This window comes from Ochotona princeps, chromosome 32, assembly GCF_030435755.1.
Source record: "Ochotona princeps isolate mOchPri1 chromosome 32, mOchPri1.hap1, whole genome shotgun sequence".
Classification (NCBI taxonomy): domain Eukaryota; kingdom Metazoa; phylum Chordata; class Mammalia; order Lagomorpha; family Ochotonidae; genus Ochotona; species Ochotona princeps.
The window spans coordinates 3444898-3469208 of record NC_080863.1 but is presented as its reverse complement, the minus strand read 5'-3'; the positions used below and the strand labels follow the sequence as shown (position 1 = coordinate 3469208).

At 46.7% G+C, this 24311-nt stretch overlaps 2 protein-coding genes across 5 annotated transcripts in view; one reads left to right on the top strand and one right to left on the bottom strand.

Moving 5' to 3' along the window:
* FNIP2 (folliculin interacting protein 2) overlaps positions 1-5257 on the top strand; it is a 95159-nt gene extending 89902 nt beyond the window's left edge. For all 4 annotated transcript variants that reach the window (XM_058657424.1, XM_058657425.1, XM_058657426.1 and 1 more), the window contains 2 exons: positions 2686-2801; positions 5064-5257. In XM_058657424.1, the coding sequence (XP_058513407.1) occupies positions 2686-2801; positions 5064-5142 (195 nt within the window). In that variant the 3' untranslated portion in view covers positions 5143-5257. The remainder of the gene's footprint in view (positions 1-2685; positions 2802-5063) is intronic.
* Positions 5258-5261: 4 nt separating this feature from the next.
* The window catches only part of SPMIP2 (sperm microtubule inner protein 2), an 85131-nt gene continuing 66081 nt past the window's right edge, over positions 5262-24311 (bottom strand). Inside the window, exons 4-6 of the mRNA XM_058657435.1 lie at positions 9534-9717; positions 5670-5943; positions 5262-5365 (exon numbers count right to left, since the gene is read on the bottom strand). Of these exons, the coding sequence (XP_058513418.1) occupies positions 5262-5365; positions 5670-5943; positions 9534-9717 (562 nt within the window). The remainder of the gene's footprint in view (positions 5366-5669; positions 5944-9533; positions 9718-24311) is intronic.

Sequence of the window (24311 nt, the reverse complement as noted above, 5' to 3'; positions counted from 1 at the left end):
AAACTATAAGCATGGGGGCACAGATAACCCCTTCATACACTGATTTCTTTTTCTTTGAGTAAGTACATGCCCAAGGATGAAATGGTTGGGTCATATGGTACGCCTGTTTGCACATGTCTGAGGAATCTCCACTTTATCCTACGTAATGGTCGGTTTACATGTCCGCTGACGAGGTACAATACCCTTCTCTGACATCCTTGCTAGCACTTACTGGTTTTGATTATGGCCATATTTGTGTGGTTTCTGTTTTCATTTCCCTGAGGGCTGGTACTCCTGAGCATTTTTTTCATGTGCCTATTGGGCCTTAGTATTTCATCCTTTTAAAAATGCCTGTTTCTGTCCTTAGCCCATTTCTTAAATGGATTACTTGCTTTGTTTTTGAGTTTCTTTAGCTCCCTATATATCCTTTATCAGGTATATAGTTTGTAAATGCCCTCATTCTATCAGATGCCTTTTTATTGTTCAGGATTGCTTTAGCTGCTCAGATCTCTAATGATTACATATTAATTGCAGGGTCTGTTCTTTTTTCCCCAGATCTAAAATCTAATTTGGTGTTTTGAGATCGTATTGAATTGGTAAATTGTCTTGGGTACTACGGGCATTTTGATGTTCTTTGAATCCATGAACATGGGAGATTTTTCCATTTATTTTGTGTTGATTCCTATATCCTGTAGCTTTACCAAACTCTTCTGCGTTCCAGTAGTTCAGTGTAGTCTTTCAGTTTACCTTTGTATAGGATTATAGATCTACAAATAAGGATAATTAACTTCCTCCTTTCCCATTTGTATCTTTTAAGACTTATTTCTGGGCCGGGCGGCGTGGCCTAGTGGCTAAAGTCCTCGCCTTGAATGCTCCGGGATCCCAAATGGGCGCCAGTTCTAATCCCGGCAGCTCCACTTCCCATCCAGCTCCCTGCTTGTGGCCTGGGAAAGCAGTCAAGGACGACCCAAGGCTTTGGGACACTGCATCCGTGTGGGAGACCCGGAAGAGGTTCCTGGTTCCCAGCTTCGGATCGGCGCGCACCGGCCCGTTGCGGCTCACTTGGGGAGTGAAACATCGGATGGAAGATCTTCCTCTCTGTCTCTCCTCCTCTCTGTATATCCGGCTTTCCAATAATAATAATAAAAGATTTATTTTTATTTGAAAGGCAGGGAGGAAGAGACAGAGAGACCTTCCATCTACTGGTTTATTCCCCCCGATGGCCACAACGGCCAGAGCTCAGACACTCCTACATGGGTGCAGGGGCCTCAGGACTCGGGCCACTCCCCAGTGCTTTGCAGCGCATAAGCAGGAGGTGGATGTGGAGCAGCTGGGACACAAATAGGCACCCATCTCAGATGCCGCTGTTGCAGGTTGAGCCTGCCATGCCACAGTGCTGACCCCTTCCTTTGGATTCTTTCTCTTGTGCAATGGCTCTGATTAAACTTCCAGAAAATGGTGAGGGTGGCCTGCCTTGTCTCGTTCTGGGAATGCTCTAACCAGTTTGCTTAAGGTTTTTATCATGAAAGGATGTTCTATGCTATGAGATGTTTTCTGTGCATCTATTGAGATAATCATACGGGTTTTATTCTTCGTCTTGTTCACGTGATGTGTCCCATTTATTGATGTGTGGAAGCTGAGCTATCCCTGCACACCAGGAATAAATACCACTTGGTCTGGGTGAATGATCTGTGTTGTTGGATTGGATTTGCTGGCATTTTGTTGGACATTTTTACATTTTATGTTCATCGGAATATGGGTCTATAGTTCCTTTGCTCTGGCTTTAGGAGTCAGGTGATGCTGGCCTCATTGCCACAGTTTGGGAGTATTCCGCTTCTGGTTGGAGTAGTTTGAAAACGTAGTTTAATTCAGCAGTGAAGCCATCAAACTGGTCCTGAGTTTTTCTTTTCTTGGAGAGTCATTATTAAGGATTCCAATTACCTACCAGCTATCGGTTTATTTAGTTTTCCTTTGTGTTAGTCCAGAAGTCCATTTCTTCTTGATTTTCCAGTTTGTTCAATTATAACTGATTTTAGTTTTTTTCCTTTTTGTGATATCCATTGTAACATTTCCTTCATTTCTGATTTCACTAATTTGAGTCTTCCCCCTTCCCTCCCCCCTTTTTTAAAGATTTATTTTCATTGGAAAGGCAGATGTGCGAAATGGAGAAATATCTTACGTCCACTGGTTCACGCCCCAAATGGCCGCAGCCAAGCTGATCCAGAGCCAGGAGCTTCTTCCAGGTCTCCCACGCCGGTGCAGGGTCCCAAAGCTTTGGGCCGTCCTCGACTGCTTTCCCAGGCCACAAGCAGGGAGCTGAATGGGCAGTGGAGCAGCCGGGACACAAACTGGCACCCATATGGGATCCTGATACATGCAAGGCGAGGACGTTAGCTACCAGGCTATCATACTGGGCTCCCTCCCCTTTTATTGGTTAGTCGGGCAAATGCTGTATCAGTTTTGTGGGTTTTTTATTGTTGAAAACAGCAGCCCTTCATTTCACTGATCTCTCATATGGTTTTGATTTGGTTTACTCATTTCTCTAATTTGGGGTTCTCACTTATCTCAATTCATGCAATGCCTTGTTAATTACTTATTTGATGCCTTTCCAATTTCTTGCTTTAGGCCCAAGTGAGGAGAATTGTAACCTCTCGAACACTGACACTTTGCATTGCTAACTCTGGGTAAATGTGCTTGACTTGGCAGTGCATCATGCATCTTGAAGACCGGCTGCAAGAAATGTACCTTAAGAGTAAAATGCTCTCCGAGTATCTCCGGGGACACACCCGAGTCCACGTGAAAGAACTGGGGGTCATACTGGGGTAAGTTCTGAACGGGGCTCCTCCTGTTGCTCTGCACCCATTCAGCTTTTGCTGCCCTGCCTCTGCAAGCCCAGGAAGTCATCCTTATGTTTGGGCTCCATCAGACATCAGCTTTTGCAACATCCAGAAAAGCAGCATCTTGTAGCTACCTGGAGCCTGCTGACCTTGTCTGTCTGTTCCCTGGGTGATTTAATTTCTGGAAAATGAAAAGTAACCTCACTGGTTACCCATTTCTACCACAGACACTGAGGTTAACAGCTGTGACACACACTGCAGCCTACGCTGGCGTGTACTTCCTGGAGGAGCTGCCGGTAGGCCCCTCTGGACTTCCAGGAGGCTAACCTACAAGGTTGAGGGTAATATTGACCTTCAGATCCTGTTGAGTTTGCTCATCTGAGTATTAGAATGTGGGCTTTGACATCCTATCAGGCTGTTCATCTTTCACACCCAGGAAATGTCTGTTTTGTCTGGTTCCTTGTCATTTCTGAGTCCCAGCTCTTCAGGTTTTCCACAGCCCAGGGTGTGCCTTACATTCTAATTTTTTTTAAAAGATTTATTTTTATTACAAAGTAATATACAGAGAGGAAGATCTTCCGTCCGATGATTCACTCCCTAGGTGACCCAACAGCTGGTGCTGCGCCAATCTGAAGCTGGGAACTAGGAACCTCTTCCGGGTCTCCCACACGGGTGTAGGGTCCCAAAGCTCTGGTCCGTCCTCAACTGCTTTCCTAGGCCACAAGCAGGGAGCTGGATGGGAAGTGGGGCTGCTGGGATTAGAACCAGCGCCCATATGGGATCCAGGAATGGAGCTGCCGGGATGAGAACCAGCACCCATATGGGAACCTCCGGGTCTCCCACATGGTTACAGAGTCCCAGAGCTCTGGTCTGTCCTCGACTGCTCTCTCCCAGGCCACAAGCAGGGAACTCGGTGGGAAGTGGAGCTGTCGGGATTAGAACCAGCGCCCAGGGTGTTCAAGGCGAGGACTTTAGCCTCTAGGCCACGCCGCGGGGCCCTCTTCCTCCTGTTCTTCCCAGGGCTTTCAGTGCTGCTAACCCTGCCTATGCTGATCTGAAGCCAGGAACCTTCTCCAGGTCTCCCACGTGGGTGCAGGCTCCTCGACTGCTTTCCCAGGCCACAAGCAGGGAGCTAGATGGGAAGTGGAGCTGCTGGGATTAGAACCGGCACCCATGTGGGATCTCGGCGTGTTCAAGGCGATTACTTTAGCCGCTAGGCCATGGCGCCGGGCCCACATTCTAGATTTCTACCTAGGCCCTGCTTGGGACAGGTGCCTACCATCCATAAGAACACAGTTCCCGTTGGCATTCACCTCTAGCTTCCCATTGCATTGCTGGGAGAATCCTATGCATAGGCAGGGTTAGCAGCACTGAAAGCCCTGAAAAGAACAGGAGGAAGAGGGCCCGGTGGCGTGGCCTAGAGGCTAAAGTCCTCGCCTTGAATGCCCCGGGCGAGTTCCCTGCTTGTGGCCTGGGAGAGAGCAGTTGAGGACGGACCAGAGCTTTGGGACTCTGCACCCGCGTGGGAGACCCGGAAGAGGTTCCTGGTTCCCGGCTTCGGACTGGCGCAGCACCAGCCGTTGGGTCACCTGGGAAGTGAATCATCGGACGGAAGATCTTCCTCTCTGTATATGACTTTGTAATAAAAATAAATAAATCTTTAAAAACCAGGAGGAAGAGCATTGGCCATGACCGCTGTCATCTTTACACTTGTTTCTAATTCAAGGGCAAGAATTGGGACACAGTCTACATACCAGAACAATCGATTTTTATCCCTTCTCCACAGCATGTGGCAGCAGTTAGGCACTGGCCATACTGTCTCCATCTCTTCTGAGAGGCAGCCAATGTCATGTCTGTTTCAAACAGAGGTCTTAGTGTTGCTTTGCTCTCAGAATACTTCATGGGGATCGAAGCTGGGTCACCTGTTGGTCAGATCCTCAAGGTATTTAAGAAATCCCCACAATTAAGACTAATTTGTACCCAGATGCAAAGTCAGCACTCAGGAACGTTGCAGCATGAGCAGATGAAGAGCTGAGGTACAACTCAGTTCAAGTCAGAAAAGTTAAGACTGCAGTCAGGTGGCCACTGTCCACTGGCGTGGGCCGTACAGCCACTGAGCTGCGTCCCTTTGCCTCCTCGGCAGTAAGTTTACCACGATACCAGTGGCCTTAGTTTTTAATTCGTTTTGAACCGTCATCTAAGGCAAGCCTGGTACAGTCCCGCTGAAGTGCTCTCTTCCCTCTGCAGGATTGAATCGAATGACCTGCCTCTGTTGACGGCTATCGCCAGTACGCACTCTCCTTACGTGGCTCAAATCCTCTTATAAGCTAAAGCTCAGGACAGTTTTCTTCCTTGGAAGGAAAAAAAAAAAAGTTAAATTTCTCAGCTGAAGGAGAAACGAATAAGCTGTGCGACGCCCAAAGTGTCCAGAGCGAGCAGCGGCCGTTACTGTGCCACCGTGGGGTTCTGCTCACAGGCGGATGCTTCCGCCAAGAGCTCAGCTTTACTCGACAGACTCGCCTTGGTGATCCCTGGGAGCACGGTGGGCCCTTGGAGCCAGGGATCAGCAGGAGTGAAGTCACAGGAGCACTACACCCAACACTACGCTGTGGGACAGACGGCCTCGGGCAGAGAGAACAGCCGGGGAGCTGGGCACCAGCGGGCATACCTCACATTCCAGGAGGAAAGCAGGTCGGAGCTGCCTTTCTGCAAAGGGTGACATGAAGAAAGGTTCCTGGTGCCCTCCCTGGATGCCCTGTCGGCTGACAGCTGCTGGGGTCCCACTGCTGCAGGGACCCACTCTTTGCCCTCCTTTGGAGTTTACATGGAGCCATGGGTAGCCCGGGGACGGACCACTGGTGCAACGAACTCCAGCGTAGCACCTGAACCCGCCATGCCACAGTCCGTAGCAGCCCACTGTGTGCGGTGTGAAACCGTACGAGTCTGTTTCACCCTTAGCCTCCAGAGCTCTCCGCAGCCTTCCCCGGGGAGGTCCCACACCAAAGTTACTTAGAGCTCCAGAGCGCGTCTGTCCGTGTCTCCGTTCAGCCGGAGCTCGTCTCTGCCACAATAGTACACGGAAAGGGCCGTCTGCGTTTTGAAAGGCACAGTTGTTCTGGTGGGAGACCTGCAGTGCTTTGGGAAGATGGTGAAAGCAGCCTGAACATCCAGCACGCTCTGCATACTCTCAACCTTCACAGGACTGGCTGCCTTCTGGCCCCATGTGCTCTTCAGAACATGTGCCCAAAGCTGCCCCGGTGTAGAACCTACCACACGTGAACTACTCTCGCAGCTCAAACACCAGCTGGAGTGGATGTGCAACGGACTGCATGCAGACAGGTAGGGTAAGGGGAAAGTTTTGGAAAACACAGCTGGCCTACTAAAAGCAAACCTCTTGTTAGCTCTAACCAAGTTCTCATTCTGTGCTAATGCTGTATGAATTCATTCCAGTTCTTTGCACATAATGTGAAATAACGTCCCATTTCAGGGTTAGAATTGGAGAGAAAGGCTGTCACCAAGTCACCTGAGCGTGTGTCTTTTTGGAAGTTTAAGTTACCCGTTTCAGAGGGTGCTCCAGCACTCCAAAAAGAGAAGCATAATAGAACCTTTCCCTCTGCTGCTATGGTGCAAAATACGGACCGATGGATCAAATGGAAGTTTTCCGTTTTCTCTACTCTCTCTCCATTTCTCTTGCTTGACCTTTGAGCCTGGCATGGTTAGGTCGTGCAGCCCTACGTCACCATTGCTTCTGTCGCGTTCCAGAGAACAAAGCTCACTCACCTGGCCTCAGCTCGCTGAGCTCTCCTTACCTCCCGAAGACACCGGCGCTGGCGCTCAGCTCTCCATCTGCACCAGCGGGAAGCATTCCTCCCACCTGCCCAGCAGCCCTCGTCTTTGTTTACACGTTCTAGGCGTTCTGCCTCCTTCACCACTGTCCAGGGTTCATTAAAGGAGAAAATCTCACTACACAATGTGTTCGTTGCAGCATGTTGCAGACCAGACCCATGTAGGGAAAAATGGAGCTTCAGCTCCTAGCGGATTGTAAAACTGGATACCCAAAGCATGGGTCCTGGCCTGCCCCCTCCCCAGGAGCCTGGGATGGCATCGGCCTCTCATCCTAATATTCCACAGTGTCTGATGGGAAGCGCAGGTGGGTCACGAGGTCACGAGCTCGTGAGGCGGCTGTCTGAGCCGCAGCCAGGATTCCAGCCGACCCTGATCCTGCTGCCCGCAAAGACGGCTCGAGATCCTCGCTGCTCCTGCAGTCCTTTCCATATCAACACTCCAGAGAGACTTCCCACAAGCAAGAAACAGACACCTCGTGCATGGTTGAAACACCCACCCACAGCTCAGCCCCAGAAAGCCAGCTGACCGGCCCTGTGCCCCACCTCAAGAATTCTAAAAAAAGGATCTACCTCAGGATTCCACCTTCAGGGTTTCTTCAACCTTCAGTCTTACCTGTTGAGTGTCACTTCCGTAGCTTCTTGCTTTCTGAGCAAGCTGGTGCAGCGTGCTGGAGCAGACGCCCGCGCGTGTTGCACTTGCATTGTTAACACACTGATCAGTGATATGAATGTAAGGTTAGCCGCGTAGGTTTTGAACATGACAATGAAAAAATAGTTTCCATACTTGTGCGTAATTCCAAAGTGTTTCTTCTTTTAGTGTTAAATAGCAGTTTTTGTACAGGCTTCAATCCATTTTTCTGAAGTGTGCTGTTTTTTAATGAAAAACTGTAATCTTCTCATATCTCATGGAACTGCCGTTTACACACCACAACTTTTTCAACATAACCATATTTTCACAATTAACATTTTTGGAGGGAGGAAAATTCCCTGCTTGTTAAACAATATTAAACCATTGCTTGGACTCAGATCTGGAGATTTTTAAAAATCCATCCTGTAGCTGTTTGAGGCTCCTAGCTAGGGTTCATTGTACACTTTGGTATATATATATAAAATCTCCCAGAACTCATTTGCATATCTTTTCACTAATCTGGATACTTTTGCCATTTCACCATTAAATGGAAAAAAATCTTTAGTTTCTCTTGGTTCATATAAACCATTTTCTTTGAAAAATTGGGCTTTGAGGGACAGAATATTTTCATTTAATTTTTTGCCTAAATTAAACAGTACCCCCCCACCCAAATGTTCATTTTTAAATTTCAGAAGTAAGACTACACTATGCTTAAATGTCAATGTTGGTTAAAATGGAGAAAAATTGGGAGATGTTACTGCAGTCCCCAGAATAGAGATGGATGGGGCTCTACAGACTTTTGATTAGCTGAATGGATACCAGTGTCAACGTGTGGGCGATTCATAAGTTGTTCCCGTATTATTTTGATTGATTTCTGTGGAATTTGGTGCAATAAACCTTTTGAATTTATCCGCAACATTTTGCCGGCGCAGTGTATTTGTCAAATGTAACCAACTCAGAGATCTCTTTCCCAGTAGCGTACTGGTGGTACGTACCACGGCAGTGTTGGGGAACTGCGGGCATGCAGGCGGCCAGGGGCAGGAGCGAGACCCTGCAGCGTTTTGGACAACCTTGTGAAATGAATCGTCCCAGCTCCTGGTGACCTTTAAATGAGCTAACCCTGAAGTTTCCAGAAAAGCAACTATTATATCAACTGAGGGGAGATTTTGTCCTGTAAGGTTGTTTCCATAAGAATTAGTCCAGTGGGTTAAGCCATTGGCAGTGGCAGCATCCCCTGTTGGAATGACAAGTTGAGTCTGGGCTGCATTGCTTTGGACCCAACTTCCTGTTCGTGTGCCAGGGAAGGAGACGGAGGGCGGCCCAAATCCTTGGGCTCCTGCCACCCACGTGGGAGACCAGGCGGGGGTTCCCAAAAGCTGGCTTTGACTGGCCCACACCCGGCTGCTGTGACCATTTGGGAAGTGAACTAGCAGGTGAAGGATCTCATTTTTCTGTCACTCTAATTTTACATAAATTGTCATTAGCTCTTCACCAAAAGTATATGGACTTCTAGAAAACCACACTGCCAACAACTATAGTATTTTGTGTGGAATTTAAGCATCATGCACTACCTGCCCCTCACTGTTGAATCTATGCCTGCAGCCAGGGTTGTACTTCAGGATCTTTTCTAATCCACTGGTGTCCTGACACTCCAGAGAGAACCCCAGTCCTCAGTGGACACGAGGGCCACAGGATGGTAAATTTCCTTGGTTTACTGGGCTGTGCCATGTAGCTCATCTGTGTGGCCAAGCAGGGCTGGTAGGGCCAGGAAGCTGTTATAGATGAGAGTAACATTACAAGAAGCCTCTGAGCAGAGATTTCCTTCTGCAGTCACTCTAATAAATCCAAGGAGCCACAAAACGGGGGCTTAGGATTGCGCTTACTATTGAACCATTGTGTATATTACAAAGGCAGCTAGAGAGGTCTTGCTTCCATTGGTATGTTTTTCCAAATGAAGTAAGTGGCCAGCAGCTAGACCAGGCGGAAAGCAGTAGCCTGGAACTTCTTCCAGGTCTGCCATGGTGGTTGCAGGGGCCCATGCACTCTCTTTTCCTTAGCACATTAGCAGGGAGCTGGATTAGAATTGGGGCAGCTGGGACTGGAACTGATGCTCAGGGGATGCCGGCACCACAGCCTGCAGCTTAACCCACTGCTCCACTGGCTCCTATTAGTTACTGCTGTTAACAGTCATTTGTATCTTCCTTAAATCTGTTTTCCTGGTCACAGAGTAACTGGGGATCCTACCTCTTCCTTCTGAGGAGCCTTCGGTGGCTTCGCTGCTCTGGAGGCTCTGACTGGAGACTTCTGCCTCACGAGGGCGGCCCACTGGGACTTTCTGTGATCTGTGTCCTCATAGTCACTCAGGTGCCAGGCAAGAAAAGCACGGCTGTATTTCCCTTGTTTATCCAGGATGGAAGGTGCGGGTTGCCTAAAACAAGAGGAAACTGTGAGTTGCCAGGAATCCTTTGTCCATCGCTGGAATCTGAGCTTCATGGCTTCCCAAGTTGTTTGAACCAAAATTTACAGCAGGTTGCCCTGAGGGGATTCAGGAAGTTCATGGAAAACATATGAAAAACTGCATGGATTTTAAAGCTTTTGCACCCGTCCTTACTATAGAGCTGACATACCTGTGAGAGGCTGGGGGTGGGAGACAGCAAACACAAACTATGAAGAACTGTGAAGCAACTTAGGCAGATAGGCAAAGGGCCAGATGAAGCGAGAGCGGGACCTCTCCCAGCACGCAGGGCACACACACTGCCCACGCCGTCCCATCCCCGTTTCCAGAGCTGGCACCGTGGTGCAGTGGTTAGGCCACTGCTTGCAACACCAGGATCCCACATTGGAGCGACAGTCGGAGTCCCCTCTTGCGTGCTCCTGAGTCAGCCTGGGAAGGCACCAGGTGATGGGAGGCCTGGATGGAGTTCCACACTCCTGGCTTGGCGAATACATCAGCAGATCGAAGATCTCTGTTGCTCTTTCAAATTTAAAAAAAAAAGTAAAGATTTATTTTTATTTGAAAGGCAGATCAGATTTATGGAGAAGAGAAAGATCTTCCACCTGCTGGTTCATTCCACAAATACACAAACAGCAGCAGCATCGCTGTGACTCTTTCCTCCCTGCCCAGTGGTATCTCACACACACACACAGCCGTTCCCCAGGCTCCATGATCCCTTCTCAAGACTCAGCCTGTTGTTTGACCTCTCCCTACTGCGAGCAGCTCCCTGCATCTTTCCTCCCAGAACCCCACAGCCTCCACGGCGCCACATACATCCCCCGTCCATCCGGCATGACTCCTCCAGCACCTTCCACTTGCTTCGGTACTCACAGATACTGTGAGCAGGACCGCTTCTCGGCCTTTTGGCTGAAATCAGGAGCGTGTGCGCGCATGTCTAGCTCAGCCGCCTCCCTCGCTCCTGACTCTGTGCCCCTGCAAAGGCACAGCACAGTCTTCTCCCTCCATGCATCCACACTGCTCCTGGGCTGCCTGCCACAGGGCTGAAACTCGACCACTGTTGGAGGGTGCAGGAATGAGGGAAGGTGTGACAGACGTCCACGGCTGAATGACCATCACAGTCCCCTCCACTTCCTGGCACCACCTCCACGGCCTCAGTGCCCTGTGCCCGTGGTAGGTTCTACAGTCCTGGCTGACCTTATAGATACAGCCTGTCGCTGAACAATACCAGAACAATACAGCAGACATGGGTCTGTGTGTGTGTGTTAATGTTTGTGACAATTTGAATAAACATTTCCAGAGAGTGTAGCCAAAAACATCTAACAAATTAAGGAAACAGCAGATCCTGGATGCATAATATGCAGAGTGATAGCGATATTATTTTTATAGTGCTCAGGAGAAAGACCTAAGAGATACCAAAATTACACGCTTATACACGGTACTGTTTGCTGTGGGAGAAATATAAACAAATATGAAGATGCTGCATTAAGTCATGCTGCATAAATTAACTCTAGGAGCAACTTCCTGACATGACTGTCCAGCCAGCTCCTGTTACTACCACGGGGAGCCCTTCTATGGCAAGCAGCACCAGGTCGATCAGCTGATATGGTGAGTCATGGGGGCTGGCAGCTTCTCAGGCAGCAGCTGAGACACCCACATTCCACATCTGAGGGCCTGGTTCCAACATCCAGCTCTTGTTTTAACCTCAATACACTGCTAATGCGGATCTTGGGAGGAGTCGTGGGCGGTTTGCCTCCATCTCGGGAACCCAGACTGGGTTCTGGGCTCCTGGCTCTAACCTGGCCCAACCCTCCCTCCCTCCCAGAGTCTCTCTGCTTCTGAACTTTCTTCAATTGCCTTTCACAGTAAGAAGTTACCTCCTACAACGCTTTGTTTTTGTCAAGCCTTTTGGTCAACAGAATGCTACACACAGATTTTGGTCTGCTCAATAGTCAGTGCTCCTAACCACTGTTGTATAGAACAGCAACTAGAAATGATTTCAAGGAAGTTTAAAGTTCAAGAGAGTTGGGCCTGGTGCAGTAGCCTAGTGGCTTAAGTCGTTGCCTTGCACATGCTAGGATCCCATATGGGCATCGGTTCTGATTCCAGCGGCCCCACTTCCCATCCAGCTGCCTACTTGTGGCCTGGGAAAGCGGCTGAGGATGGCCAAAACCTCGGGACCCTGTACCTGGCTTCGGATCAGCTCTGCTCTGGTCATTGCGGCCACTTGGGGAGTAAACCAACAGACGGAATATCTTCCTCTCTGTATCTCCTATCTGTAAAATCTTACTTTCCAATAACAATAAGCAAATCCTTAAAAAAATTCAACAGAGTTGATGGTCAGATTGTGTAGAGCAGGTATTTTTTTATCCTTCCAGTTAGCTTGGTTAGTGATAGTTTCATGCCTATGTATTAAATTTTCTTTAGGAGAATGCTTTATACAAGTAATGATATTCAATAGCTACAAAGGAAAAGCCATTGCACATACTGACTCATTTAAGTGTTAAAAATATTTGCCAATCTTTGACCTTAGATTCAGGATAGTATTAGAACCACATCGCTGCACAAGAGACCCTGAGTAACTGAAGCAACCCTAAACAGCAACAGAGCTGGAGGTGTCGCAAAACCAGATTTCAAGGTGTCCCATGAGGCGGTGGTCATCAGAACATCCTGGTAGCGGCACAAGAGGAGACATGACGATCAATGGGACAGAACAGGAATCCCAGAAATGAACCCACACATCTAGAGCTGACTCATTTCTTGGCAAACAAACTGAAATCAATCCAGCGAGAATGAACAGTGCCTTCAGGAAGTCATACTGGGAAAGTTGGATCTGCATGTGCCAACTATGAAACAGATCCCTATCGATGCACCTGATGTAGAAAACTCCGAACGAATCCAGAATCGAAGCCCACGACCTTACACCATCAAATCATCACAGGGAAAGCACCAGGGAAACACGGCAAGACGCCAACACAAGGGAAGACCTCGCGGAGGAGTCCAACAAGGTACACCAACTAAAGCAAGACCAGACTGCATCAACCAGAGAAGCTCCTGCACTGTAGAGGCAACTCTCCACCAAGAGGCAACTGACAGGACAGGAGGAAACAGTGGCAAACTGCAGCAGAGAGCATTAATATCCTTAGGAGAGGACCCAGGCTTTTGCCTCGACTGCATTATTGCTGTTTTACAGTGATGCTATTTTGTTATTTACAGCACTCCAATATGCTTTCATGTGATAGGCTCTCTCTTAGGGACTCAACTATTTTTATTGATAAATTATTGCCTTTGAAAAGCTTCCAGTAAGATTTTGAATCTAAAACAAAAAAAATGAGCGCAGGACATGAACACATATTTTTCAAAGGATGAGATTCAAATGGCCTAAAGATAGACGAGAAAAATGCTTAGATTCACTAGTTATCAGGGAAATGCAAATTAAAACTACAATGAGGACCCAGTGTGGTAGCCTCGTGGCCAAAATCCCATAGAGGCGCCGGTTCATATCCCGGCTGCTCCACTTCCCTTTCAGCTCCCTGCTTGTGGCCTGGGAAAGCAGTTGAGGTCAGTTCAAAACCTTGGGACCCTGCACCTGCATGGGAGACCGGGAAGAAGCTACTGGCTCCTGGCTGCAGATTAGCTCAGCTCCGGCTGTTGCGGCTGCTTGGGGAGTGAACCAGTAGATGAAAGATCTTTCCGACCTCCTTCTCTGTAAATCTGACTTTCCAAAAAAAAAAAAAAAACCCCAAATCTTAAAATACACACAATGAGGTTTCATGTCATCTACTTCGAACGGTTATTCTCCAAAAATCAGAACAATAAATTCTGATGAGGATGTGGGAGAAAAGATATTCTGTTCCACTGTTGGTGGGAGTGTAAACCAATACAACCACTACCAAAGCAATATGGAGATTTCTTAGATATCTTGAAATAGATCTACTATGTAATCTACTTCTGGGACTTTCAGTGGATGAAATCAGTGTATGTGAGAGTTATCTGTCCCCCCATGCTTAGTTGATCAACCCACTTAGCTAAGATACGGAATCCACCTAGGTGCCCACCAATGGGTCAAGAAAATGTGGTATGTAAAGAATATGAAATACCAAGCCATGAAAAACAATGAAGTACTGTCTTTGTGACTAAATGGATATAATTACAAAACCATTATGCTTAGTGAAATAAGTCCCCGAAACACAAATGTTTTCCCTAATCTATGACAATGCAAAGAACAACAAAAAATCTGCAGGAGTGAGGTTGACATGCCTAGATTTCAGTATTGCTGACAGCATTCCTGCGATGGACAAACAAAGGCTAAGTGTTTGCTACTATTTTCTACTCCCCGTGTGGGTATCCTCACCTACTGGAGTGTCGAACCTGTGATAGTCAAGTAAGAAGAAAATACGCTATTGTTAGAAACAGAAATAAGAAATAAGGAAGGAGGAGGGTGAAAAATATCACTGCGCTCCTCAATCTGTATCACAATTTATGTGACATGTGTCCACTTTGTATAAACAAAAAAGAAAAAGGAAATTTTAACCCTCAGTTTGGCACCCACCGGAGATCAGCTCAAAATCTGTGGTAAGAAACTGAAAGTACCAGAAAAGCTGTCCCCAGATCACAAGGATTTGACACTTTGCAACGGTTCAGGGCATACACACATAACCATTCTGCTTTTTCGTTTCCAGTACTGTATTCAATAAGTCACATGAGTACTCAACATTCTGTTACAGCAAGGGGCTTTGTGTAAGGCGATTCTGTTCCACCATGGGGTAACAAAGCTTCAGTGCATTTATGATAGCACAGCCTGAGCTGCAACCCTGTGCAGGTGAAGTGTACTAAATGCATTTTCAACTGTTCACTTCATGAGGAGTTTTAGATGGAACCCCACTGTAGGAAACATCAGTACAGCAACGCTAGCCTTGCCTCCCACATTCCCCCAAACCCACATCCTATTTCCAGCCATACCAGAACGCCAGCCATTCGCATAACACATCACAAAGTCCTCCCTTCATACCTTCGCTTATGCAATTTCCATGGCTAGAATGCCCGTCTCCACCTTTACTGTCCTGCTGATTTCTGGGCTCGTCTTACGTATCAGGCTGTGCTGCCTACCCAGCCACACTGGAACACGGTTCCCGCCCTTTCCTTGCATAGAGCATTGTTCATGATTACAACCTAGTACATTCATGGTATTGCCACCCGAAGTAACCTGTGGGTAAATAGAAACCACCATGTCTTACTTCTTTGTATCCTCACTGTCTAACATTCCTGCCATGAAATACATTTTCAGTCCATTTTTCTTCTGAAAGAGATAGTTTTTCTCTCTGGTCAGAGAAATGGATCACACATAACAGAGTGCTTGGAATTGGTGGGCTGCTCAGTTTAGTCTTTCGCTACTGGAACTGTCGAAACGATGAACAGGTAGGATCTTTATGCAAAGCAGATGTACATTTTTCTTAAAACTGCTGGCTATCTGTCAAATGACAGAAAATGTCCCAGCATCCCAGAGAGCTGAGAAATGAGGTGAGAAGATAGAACAGACTCTTGCTCTGTTAGGGAATGACTGGCTGAGCCAGGTTTATGTAACTGTCTAGAACGGATGGCACACGTTTGGCATGTGCCAGAAGCACTGGGGTGGCTGAGGAGCAGCCGGACGTGGGTGGAGCCACGTTGGGTCCTTCATGTTCGAGGCTGATGATTGCCTCGAGCTGAGCCCCAGCGCAGACCCCTGGCAGTCACCCGGATTCAGGACAAGTCAATTTAGTGAATCGCCACATGCTGGAGAAATAGTCACCCGAAATCACTATGTTTGCTTATACTGATCAAAATAGCTGGTTACTTCTGGAAAACCAGCCTCCCGGCTTCTTTCTAGCCCATTAACAAGCCATTTGCTTCTCCGGGGCCTCTACACCCTTGTCTTCTAAACTAAAGTTAGTCCCAATAACCAGCAAAATTACAGTCTTTCACAATTTTAAAAATGCTTACTCTGTTTCCGTTCCAGTGAGTTGGTCTGGCTGCCTAACACATACCTCACAAATAGACCTTCAAACTGAGTTACAAGTAGAGAGATTGCATGGACACTTCTCTTTGAGGGGGGGTTTCCTTGCAGCCTACTCAAGTGAAGTCCCTCAACGTGTTTGCAAAGTTCTGGCTTGTGCCGTTTCTATGTCGTGGGTTGGAAGTGTGGCCAGCTGCTTTCTCAGCAAACAAGTTCCCTTCAACACTGGTCCTCTGCGAGAGGGCGGGATCGTCTGCTGTCTGCATTCCCAGAAGTATTAAAAGCCACGGGTGGCACATGGAAATTTTTGAGAAACACATTTAAAAGCCATTTGGCAGGCTGCGTGCTTTCTGGGAGAAGGTACCTCCTCTTCCAGTTATTTTTTTCTCTGGAACATCCGCAGGGGAACAAGACCTCTTGTGTTTGAAGACTCTTCATGGTGTGGTGTACATGCGGAGGCACGCTATCCCAGCAAGTCCCCAAAGGGCTCTAAAGATAGGTTCCGACTTTCCATTCCTACACCGCCCTCCCCACAGGTGGCATGGGCTGACGGGACACAGCAGGCACATGTGTAGGATGACTTTAGAGATGCCGTCTCGCCAGGACCATCCTGCCTCCCACTTGGCCTGCCACTGCCTGTCGCTCCACAGTGACGGGCGGCAGCCTGCTTTCCGTTCACACAGCCAGCAAGATGCACTCCGCATTGCTCTTACCCAGCCCTTCTCCAGAGAGCGTGTTTTCAGGGAGGTGCTCAAGGAGTGCTCAAAGAGGGAGTCCAGAAAATTGTGGCTTGCAAAAAATTAAATTGGGTTCAAACGTCATCCTTCATCTACACCCCTATTCTTTCTCTCCCTTTCCCTAAAGAATCACACATAGTAGCATGTCTTTTGAAAACATCACCTCTTACTCCTTTAGGATAATCCTGGATCAACAGCCACCACAGAGATGATCAAACACATGAAGTTACTGTGATATTTTGTCTTGACAAATAATGAATATAAAACTATATTTTGCTCCGACAATAAATATGAATTTAAGTGGTAGCCGTTTCTCGCAGAATTGCTACCCAAGATATTTTTTAAGTGAAAAGCATTATCCAAGAAAAGTCAATTTTTACTCATCGAAAGCTAGAGGAATTTGCAGTTTTATCTAGAGGCACATGTCATACATGCAAGTCTTATGTTAGTCTTTACGATGGTCTCTCCCTGAGTGCCAGCTTTGCCTGTTGAAAACAAAGGTTCTGAGTCAGGGCCCAGCACCATGGCTCCACTGGCTAATCCTGCCCTCCCAAGAGTCAGCATCCCATTTGGGCGTTAGTTTGTGTCCTGGCTGCTCCACTTCCCATCCAGCTCCCTGGTTATGGTCTTCAAAAGACATGGAGTATGATCCAAAACCTTGGGACCCTGCACCTGTGTGAGACCCGGAACACACTCTTGGCCTTGGATTGGCTGTTGCAGCCATTTGGGGAATGAAACAGTGGCTGGAAGATCTTCCTCTCCTGTGTAAATCTGCCTTTCAACAAATAGATCTTTTAAAAAGAAAGGTTTAAAGTAGCAGACAACTGACTAATTAGGACAGATGATGGCAACTCCCAGCTCTAAGGGTCCAGACGCCGTATCTTTGATGCTCCGGTGTTTAGACAGTAAGTGTCTCAGCCAGAATTAAGGATATGCTTAGTTATCGGTTCAACGGGCTACCAGGGCCTCAGGGAAACCACACAGAAAGCTGATATTCCACATGATACAGACACACGGGGGAAAACATCCAGACATTAGTGTGTGAACGAACAAGCTCTTAACTGCCCTCTAGCTATGAACAGGTGTTACTGGTGCTATGAGGCTATTTGATCGTAGTAATTCTCCAAAGATGATCACTCAGGATGAAATATGAAAGGTGAGTTTTGCTACCTGCTCAAACCTTTCACTCTAACTTATGAACTTCTCCTACACAAAAGAGTCAACGTGTTGGTAATTACATGAGATCATGAAGAACTCAAACACAAAGGCTTTGCATGTCTGTAGGTACAAACTTTCTTTAAGCAACATGACATAATCCCTTGTTAGCAGGAAACTTACACCATCTCAAGAATAAAAATGAGTTATCTTGTGGCCCGTGGTGCGGTGCAGCGAATTAAACCTCAGCCTACATTGCCGGCGTCATGTAGGTGTGGCAATCAAGTCCTGACTGCTGCTCCACTTCTGAGCAACAGAGAAAAGGGGAAAGTAGTGCCTGGAAAAACCCATGGAAGAAGGCCCGTGAGCTTGAGCTGCTGTCGCAAGGGAGACCTGGAAGGAGCCCCGGGCTCCTGGCTGTCATGTGGTCCAGTTCTAGCAACTGCAGGATTTGGAGCGTGAACCAGTCGACAGCAGACAGCTTGACCTCCTCTCCTTTTCTCCCCTTGTCTTCCTTTAGCCCCCCACTCTGCCTGAGCCCAATAACTGCATTTGAACTAAGTCTTCTTAAAAAGTTTCTTTCCCAAGTAGTGGTTGGAAAGCTCAAGAGAAATGTTACTGAACTGTCAGTGTGAACACTTCAGACCCGAGGACCTGGAATGCCATTTGTGAAAGAGATAAGAAAATCTAAGACAGCCCTAGGACTGGCATTGTGGGGCTGCAGGGCAAGCCACTTCTTGGGATGCTGGCATCCCACGTGAACACGGTTATGATGCCAGCTGCTCTGCTTCCCAGCTCTCATCCCATGTGCCTGGGAAGACGGCAGAGACGCCCCACACAGGAGACTCACATGGAGTTCCCAGCTCCTGCGTCAACCTGGCCCATCCCTGACACCCATGACCATGAGGGGAGTGGACCCACAAACAGAAAGTCTTCCTCTCCTCTGTCATTCTGCCTTTCAATAAATACACAAATAAAAAGCACCACTCTTGGGCCATCATCTATAAGGAGAACAGCAAACGGGCAAACTGCTCTGTACCACATAACAAGCTCTGCACGCTTCAGACCTTGGATTGTGGTTATTTTGCCTTGATTTATGTTGTTTCCAAGGAAACACCACCAGTCTCATCCGAAGGGCTTGTTCAGTACTCTACCCCTGTACTCAAAGAATTGATTCCAAGGAAAGTCTCACATTTCTCTAAGCAAACGCTCAGCCGTTGATTTACCACATTGTCTTCCCTGAGTGCCTGAATGCGAACACATGTGTCCCGTGGCCCTGCTGACGTCATGAGCACAGGGTGGGCTGCCCTCCTGGGCACCAGCTGGGCATCCAGTCACCAGGGCCGAGCCCTCTCCCTGCAGCACATTGCCTTCCTGCACACACCACCACACGGCATCACGTGACTGCTGCCAAAACTTTGTCTTGGATGTAGACATACAGGAGTTGATTTTCCACTCAGTTTCTTGAAATGATTTATGTCTAGGATCATCACTTCAGGTTTTCTCTAGCGTATCATGGCAGAAGCAGCTATCCAAAATCTCACCCAAAAGACAGACCGGACAGCCTATCAGGAAAGCTGAATACAGCTTCTGATGCTGCCGGAAGTGTGTGCGCTAGAACCAAGGAGGTTAGTGTTGCTTTCCACCGCTTGGTAGCAACTGGAGTGGTTTGGTAGCAAGCTGGGGAACTTTAATGGTACTGACTCGGTTTGGGTTTTTGAAAAGTCCATCTATCCAGATGGTACGTCTCTGCTTTTACAAACTGATAGCATTACTAAAATGAATTTTAGTGATTTTGAAAATTTTAAGTAAACACAGAGGTGGAGGAAACAGTGTGAAGATTTCCAGTACCCACTTAACTTCAAAGATGCAGTTATGAGCAGTTTTGTTTAATCTCTATTCTACTTTCCATACTTGCTGCTTTCCCAGGCACGTTAGCAGGGAACCGTCTCAGAAGTGGAGCAGCTGGAGCTCATACAGGATGTTACATCACAGGCTGCAGCTTAACCCACTACACCACAACAACTCCCCACCCCCCAGTTGGTTGCTTTAAGGTACATCATGCATGTGGGAATGTTCACACGGATGTATTTATGACGGACATTAATCCTCTGCACTCTTCATGCTTTCTGCGCAAGTTGTCCCATGTCTGGTGAGTGCAAACCTCCTCCACGCTGCTTCCGTCCCTGCCACGACAGGACTGCACAGTCCTTGGTGTCTTCCTAGAGAGTCAGAAAGCTAACACCTTCCAGGCTGTCCTTCACTTCTCCAGCATCAGTCAGTCCTTGCTCTAAGAAGCCCCAAGCTTCTTCTAGCACAAAAAGCACTTGAAGCCCCCTGAGGACTAGGTAAGCTTTTGGTTATTGAGTTGTCTATGCCAAGGCCTTTCCAGGGAACAGAGCAATGAACACTGTGAGTGATTGTTTCTACACATGTACACATGCATGTGTGCCAACATTTAAAGACTCTTCCAATCCAACTCGGGGTGTTTCTGCTTTCATATCAACATTTGTGCTTCTGGACTCTCTAAGAACCCTGGTATTCAGCCAAACCAGGAAGGTCTAAGATGTTCACAGCACTGTGCCTTTGCTACATCCTACCAAACATCAGCAACAACATCAGTAACAGTATCAACACATCCACCCCTTCTTGTTGTTCTTTTGTTCCTAACACACTCCTCACCCCATTACAGACACATTCAAATTATTGTACTTTTTCAAGCCCTTGGAGTAATCCTTACCTATGGATTAAGCCAGGAACTGAAAACAAATTTAAGTTTATAATTTTTATGTTTAAATCAATTCAGTTGATCATGGGGTAACATGCGCATGATTCCAGAATCAAATCAAGAACTGGCACTGCTTCCCTATTTTTCTTTCTCTTGCTGTAATTATTGTTAAGTGACCAGTGTCTGGGAAGGATTGGAGGGTGCCATGGTGGCTTTGAAGGGAGCGATGATGCCAGAATCGCTTCTCACCGAACAGCTGAGAAAAGGAACTTTGCTTCTGGGAGAAATCTCTCGAAGCTCTGAGCTCTGCTCAGTGAAGAAAACATTTGTTCTGCCACCCACCATGTAATTCATCTTTGAATTTTAATGAGTTAGCCTTTAGGCTGCTAGACAGAAAACAAGCTAAAGAAGCTACAACATTCTGTATAAGCCCTGCATTGGTGTACAGGCTAGAAACCAACGGTTTATGCAGTACAATGTGCAGTAATCGTGGTTTAAGGTAATTCATTGGAACATACGAGCTTCTGTCTATGGTACAACAACTTCCTGGAGTCTAAATCCAACAGTTCCGGGAGCCAGCTCCTATCCCTCCAAGCCAGGCAATCTCCATGTTACTTGCTAAGCTTAGACTCCCTGATACATGTTCCCTTGACTCCTCTAAAATATTCCTTGAGCCGTCATACCTTAAATACCTGAACTCAGAATCGAGCCCACTGTCCAGCACAAATAGGTAATTCATGAATAATGACTGACATGTTTCTTGTTTGATTTAATTAATTATTCTATTTGAAATGGAGAGAGACAGAATGAGAGAGAGACTTTATATCGACTGCATCACTCTGCGGATGCACCAGGCCAAAGCCAGGAGTGCAGAACTCATTCAGGTCTCACGTATGTGACAGAACACGAAGCAGTTAAGCTGTAGCCTGTTGCCTCCCAAGGTGTGCATTAGCAGGAGGATGGACAGGAAGTGGAGGAGCCTGGACAACAAGCACACTCTTCCATGTGGGATGCAGGTATCCTAACTGGTGGCTTAATCCTCTGTGCCACACACCACCCTGACATAATGTCCTCATTACTGCATGCTAATATAAACTGGATAATTATCTATGTCCCCCAGCAACATCATGGGAACTCTGAAGACAGACACGGTGTCTTATTTCCTTGATGCTTAGCTCGCCCATGGACTGGGTACTGTTGAAAATCTGATTATTTAGCATTCACACAAGATGCTCCTGAAGGTCATATTCTAACTGGGAGGACCTCAGACAGTGCACTGAGGCAGCTGGGCAGTTAGCCTGTCCATTAGGGTTCCAAGCCAGACCCTGGCATCGCTCGCTGGAGTACCTGGGTTTGGTTCCCAGCAGCTTCCCTCTAATGCAGATTCTGGGAGACAGTGCCGATGGCTGAGGTATTGCGTCCCTGTCGCTCACACTGGAGATCCCTCCCTCTCTCCCAGATCTCGTTTTGTCTCTCAAATGTTTTTAAAAGACTAAGTTATCACCAATTAATTCCATTTTCGCAAAAAATTTAAAGCTCCTTACCTCAGTCAACATTTAAACATAGCCCTCAGATGATATAAAATATGTCTCTGTATATTTTATTCCACATTTTCTTACTTTCAAAGTAATTAAGTTTTAGTCCATCTGGAAGCCATTTTATTGTATGCTGTGGAGTATAGGTTTAATCTTACTTCTCCCTAAAGGTCACCCAGTTACCACAATTCCACCTTGTCTTGCCTGTCTCTCTCTCTCCCTCCCTGCCCCTCCACCACACGCCTCCAACCTTAGGATGACCTTCAGTACTCTGTGGAACAGCAATCTTTCCAGCTCTGCTTGGTACAAATCAAGTCCCACCTTAATAGCTATGCCACTTCCTCTGTGGTAAGCAGGGATGGCTCAACATACCCAAGTCAACAAACTGAAGAATAAAACTATGATTACCTCAAGAGATGCAGAGAAAACATTTGATAAAACATGTCCTTTCATGGTAAAAAAAGAAATTAAGCTAACTGGGTACAGAAAGAGCATTCCTCAGCACAACCTAGGCATTTATGAAAGCCCTAGCCAGCACCATATTGAATGGGGAAAAGTTGGAGGCATTTCCACTAAGACCCAGAACAGACAAGCATGCCCCCTTCCCCATCTGCTATCCAATACAGTCCTGGAAGTTCTAGCCAGAGCCTTTAGGCAAGAAAAGAACTCAAAGGGATACTCATTGCAAAGGAAGAGGTCAAGCTGTTCCTGCCTGCACACCACATGATCCTCTAAATGAGGGAATGAAAAGATTTTACTGACAGACAATTGAAACTCATAACAGTGTGGTAAAGTTGCAGGCTACAGCATCAACAACCAAAATCAACAGCTTTTGTATATGCAGACAATGGCATGGCTGAGAAAGAAATTGTTAAGTGGACTAATCTTACAAAAACTACAAAACATTTATAATACCCTGGAATAAATTAAATGAGGATGTGAGGGAATTCTGAAAAAAGACATGTTAAAGAAATGGAAGAGTACACCAAACATGAAAGCTTCTACGTTCATGGATTGGTAAATTATCAAAATATCTACATGACAAAGCAATTCATAGATTCAGTACAATCACAATCAAAATACCTACAACATTCTTCTCAGATCCAGAAAAAATCTCGCTAAAATTCATATGGAAACACCAGAGACCCTGAATAGCTAAAGCGATCTGGGGCATCGTACCAGACGTGAAGATGTAGTACGGGGTGACTGTAAGAAAGACAGCCTAGTACCAGAACAGACACTGACCTGAAGATCAAAGGAACAGAAATGAATCCACGGAGCTACGACCAATTAATTTTTGACTAAGCAAACCAATATCAATCTAGGCACAAAGGACCGTCTCTTCAACAAATGAGGCTGGGAAAGTTGGATATGTGCTTGCACATGTATGAAAAAACCCCCCCTACTTTCCACCTTATATACAAATCAATTCTAAATGGATCAAGGATCTGCAGGGTGCTCTCAGATTACTAAAGAAAATATCGGGAACACTTCGCAAGACATCAGCAAAGGCTCCAGGTGCTCAGGCAATCAAAATCAATCTAAATGGTATTACATCAAACTAAGGAGCTTCTGCACAGCAAAGGAAGCCATCCACAAAGTGATGAGGCAACCAATAGAATGGGAGACAATATTTATAAACTGTAAGATGAGGAATAATATCCAGGATCTATAAAGAGCAAGAAACTCAGTATCAGTCCAGTTAAGAAACAGGGACAGGATATGAGCAGACATTTCTCAAAGAATGGAATTGAAATGGCCAAGACATATGTGAAAAATGCTTAGGTTCAGTAGTCATCAGGGAAATGCAAATGAAAACCACAATGAGGTTTTCACTTGACCCCAGTTATAACAGCTATCACCCCAAAATTGAGAAGCAAATGTTGGTGAGAGAAGATATTCTATTCCAACAACAAAAGTTACTCCACTCCACTTTTGAGAGGAATATAAACTAGTACAACTATTATGGAAGACAGTATGGAAATTTCTCAGGTATTTTTAAAGAGATTTTATTTTTATTCGAAAATCATAGAGGAGAGTCAGAGAGGATGATCCTGCATCCATTGATTCACTCCCCAAGCAGCCACAACAGCCGGATCTGCCATTCTGAAGCCAGGAGCCTCTTCCGGGTCTCCCACGCGGGTGCAGGGTCCCAAGGCTTTGGGCCGTCCTCGACTGCTTTCCCAGGCCACAGGCAGGGAGCTGGATGGGAAGTGAGGCTACTGGGATTAGAACTGGTGTGCATATGGGATCCCAGCATTTGCAAGCCAAGGACTTTTAGCTGCTAGGATATTGTGCCAGGCCCTTCTCACATATCTTAAAATACATCTGCCATATGACCCTAACATTCCATATCTGACAATCTACCCACATGAAATGAAATCAGTACAGGAGAATTATCTGTACCCTCATGTTTGTAG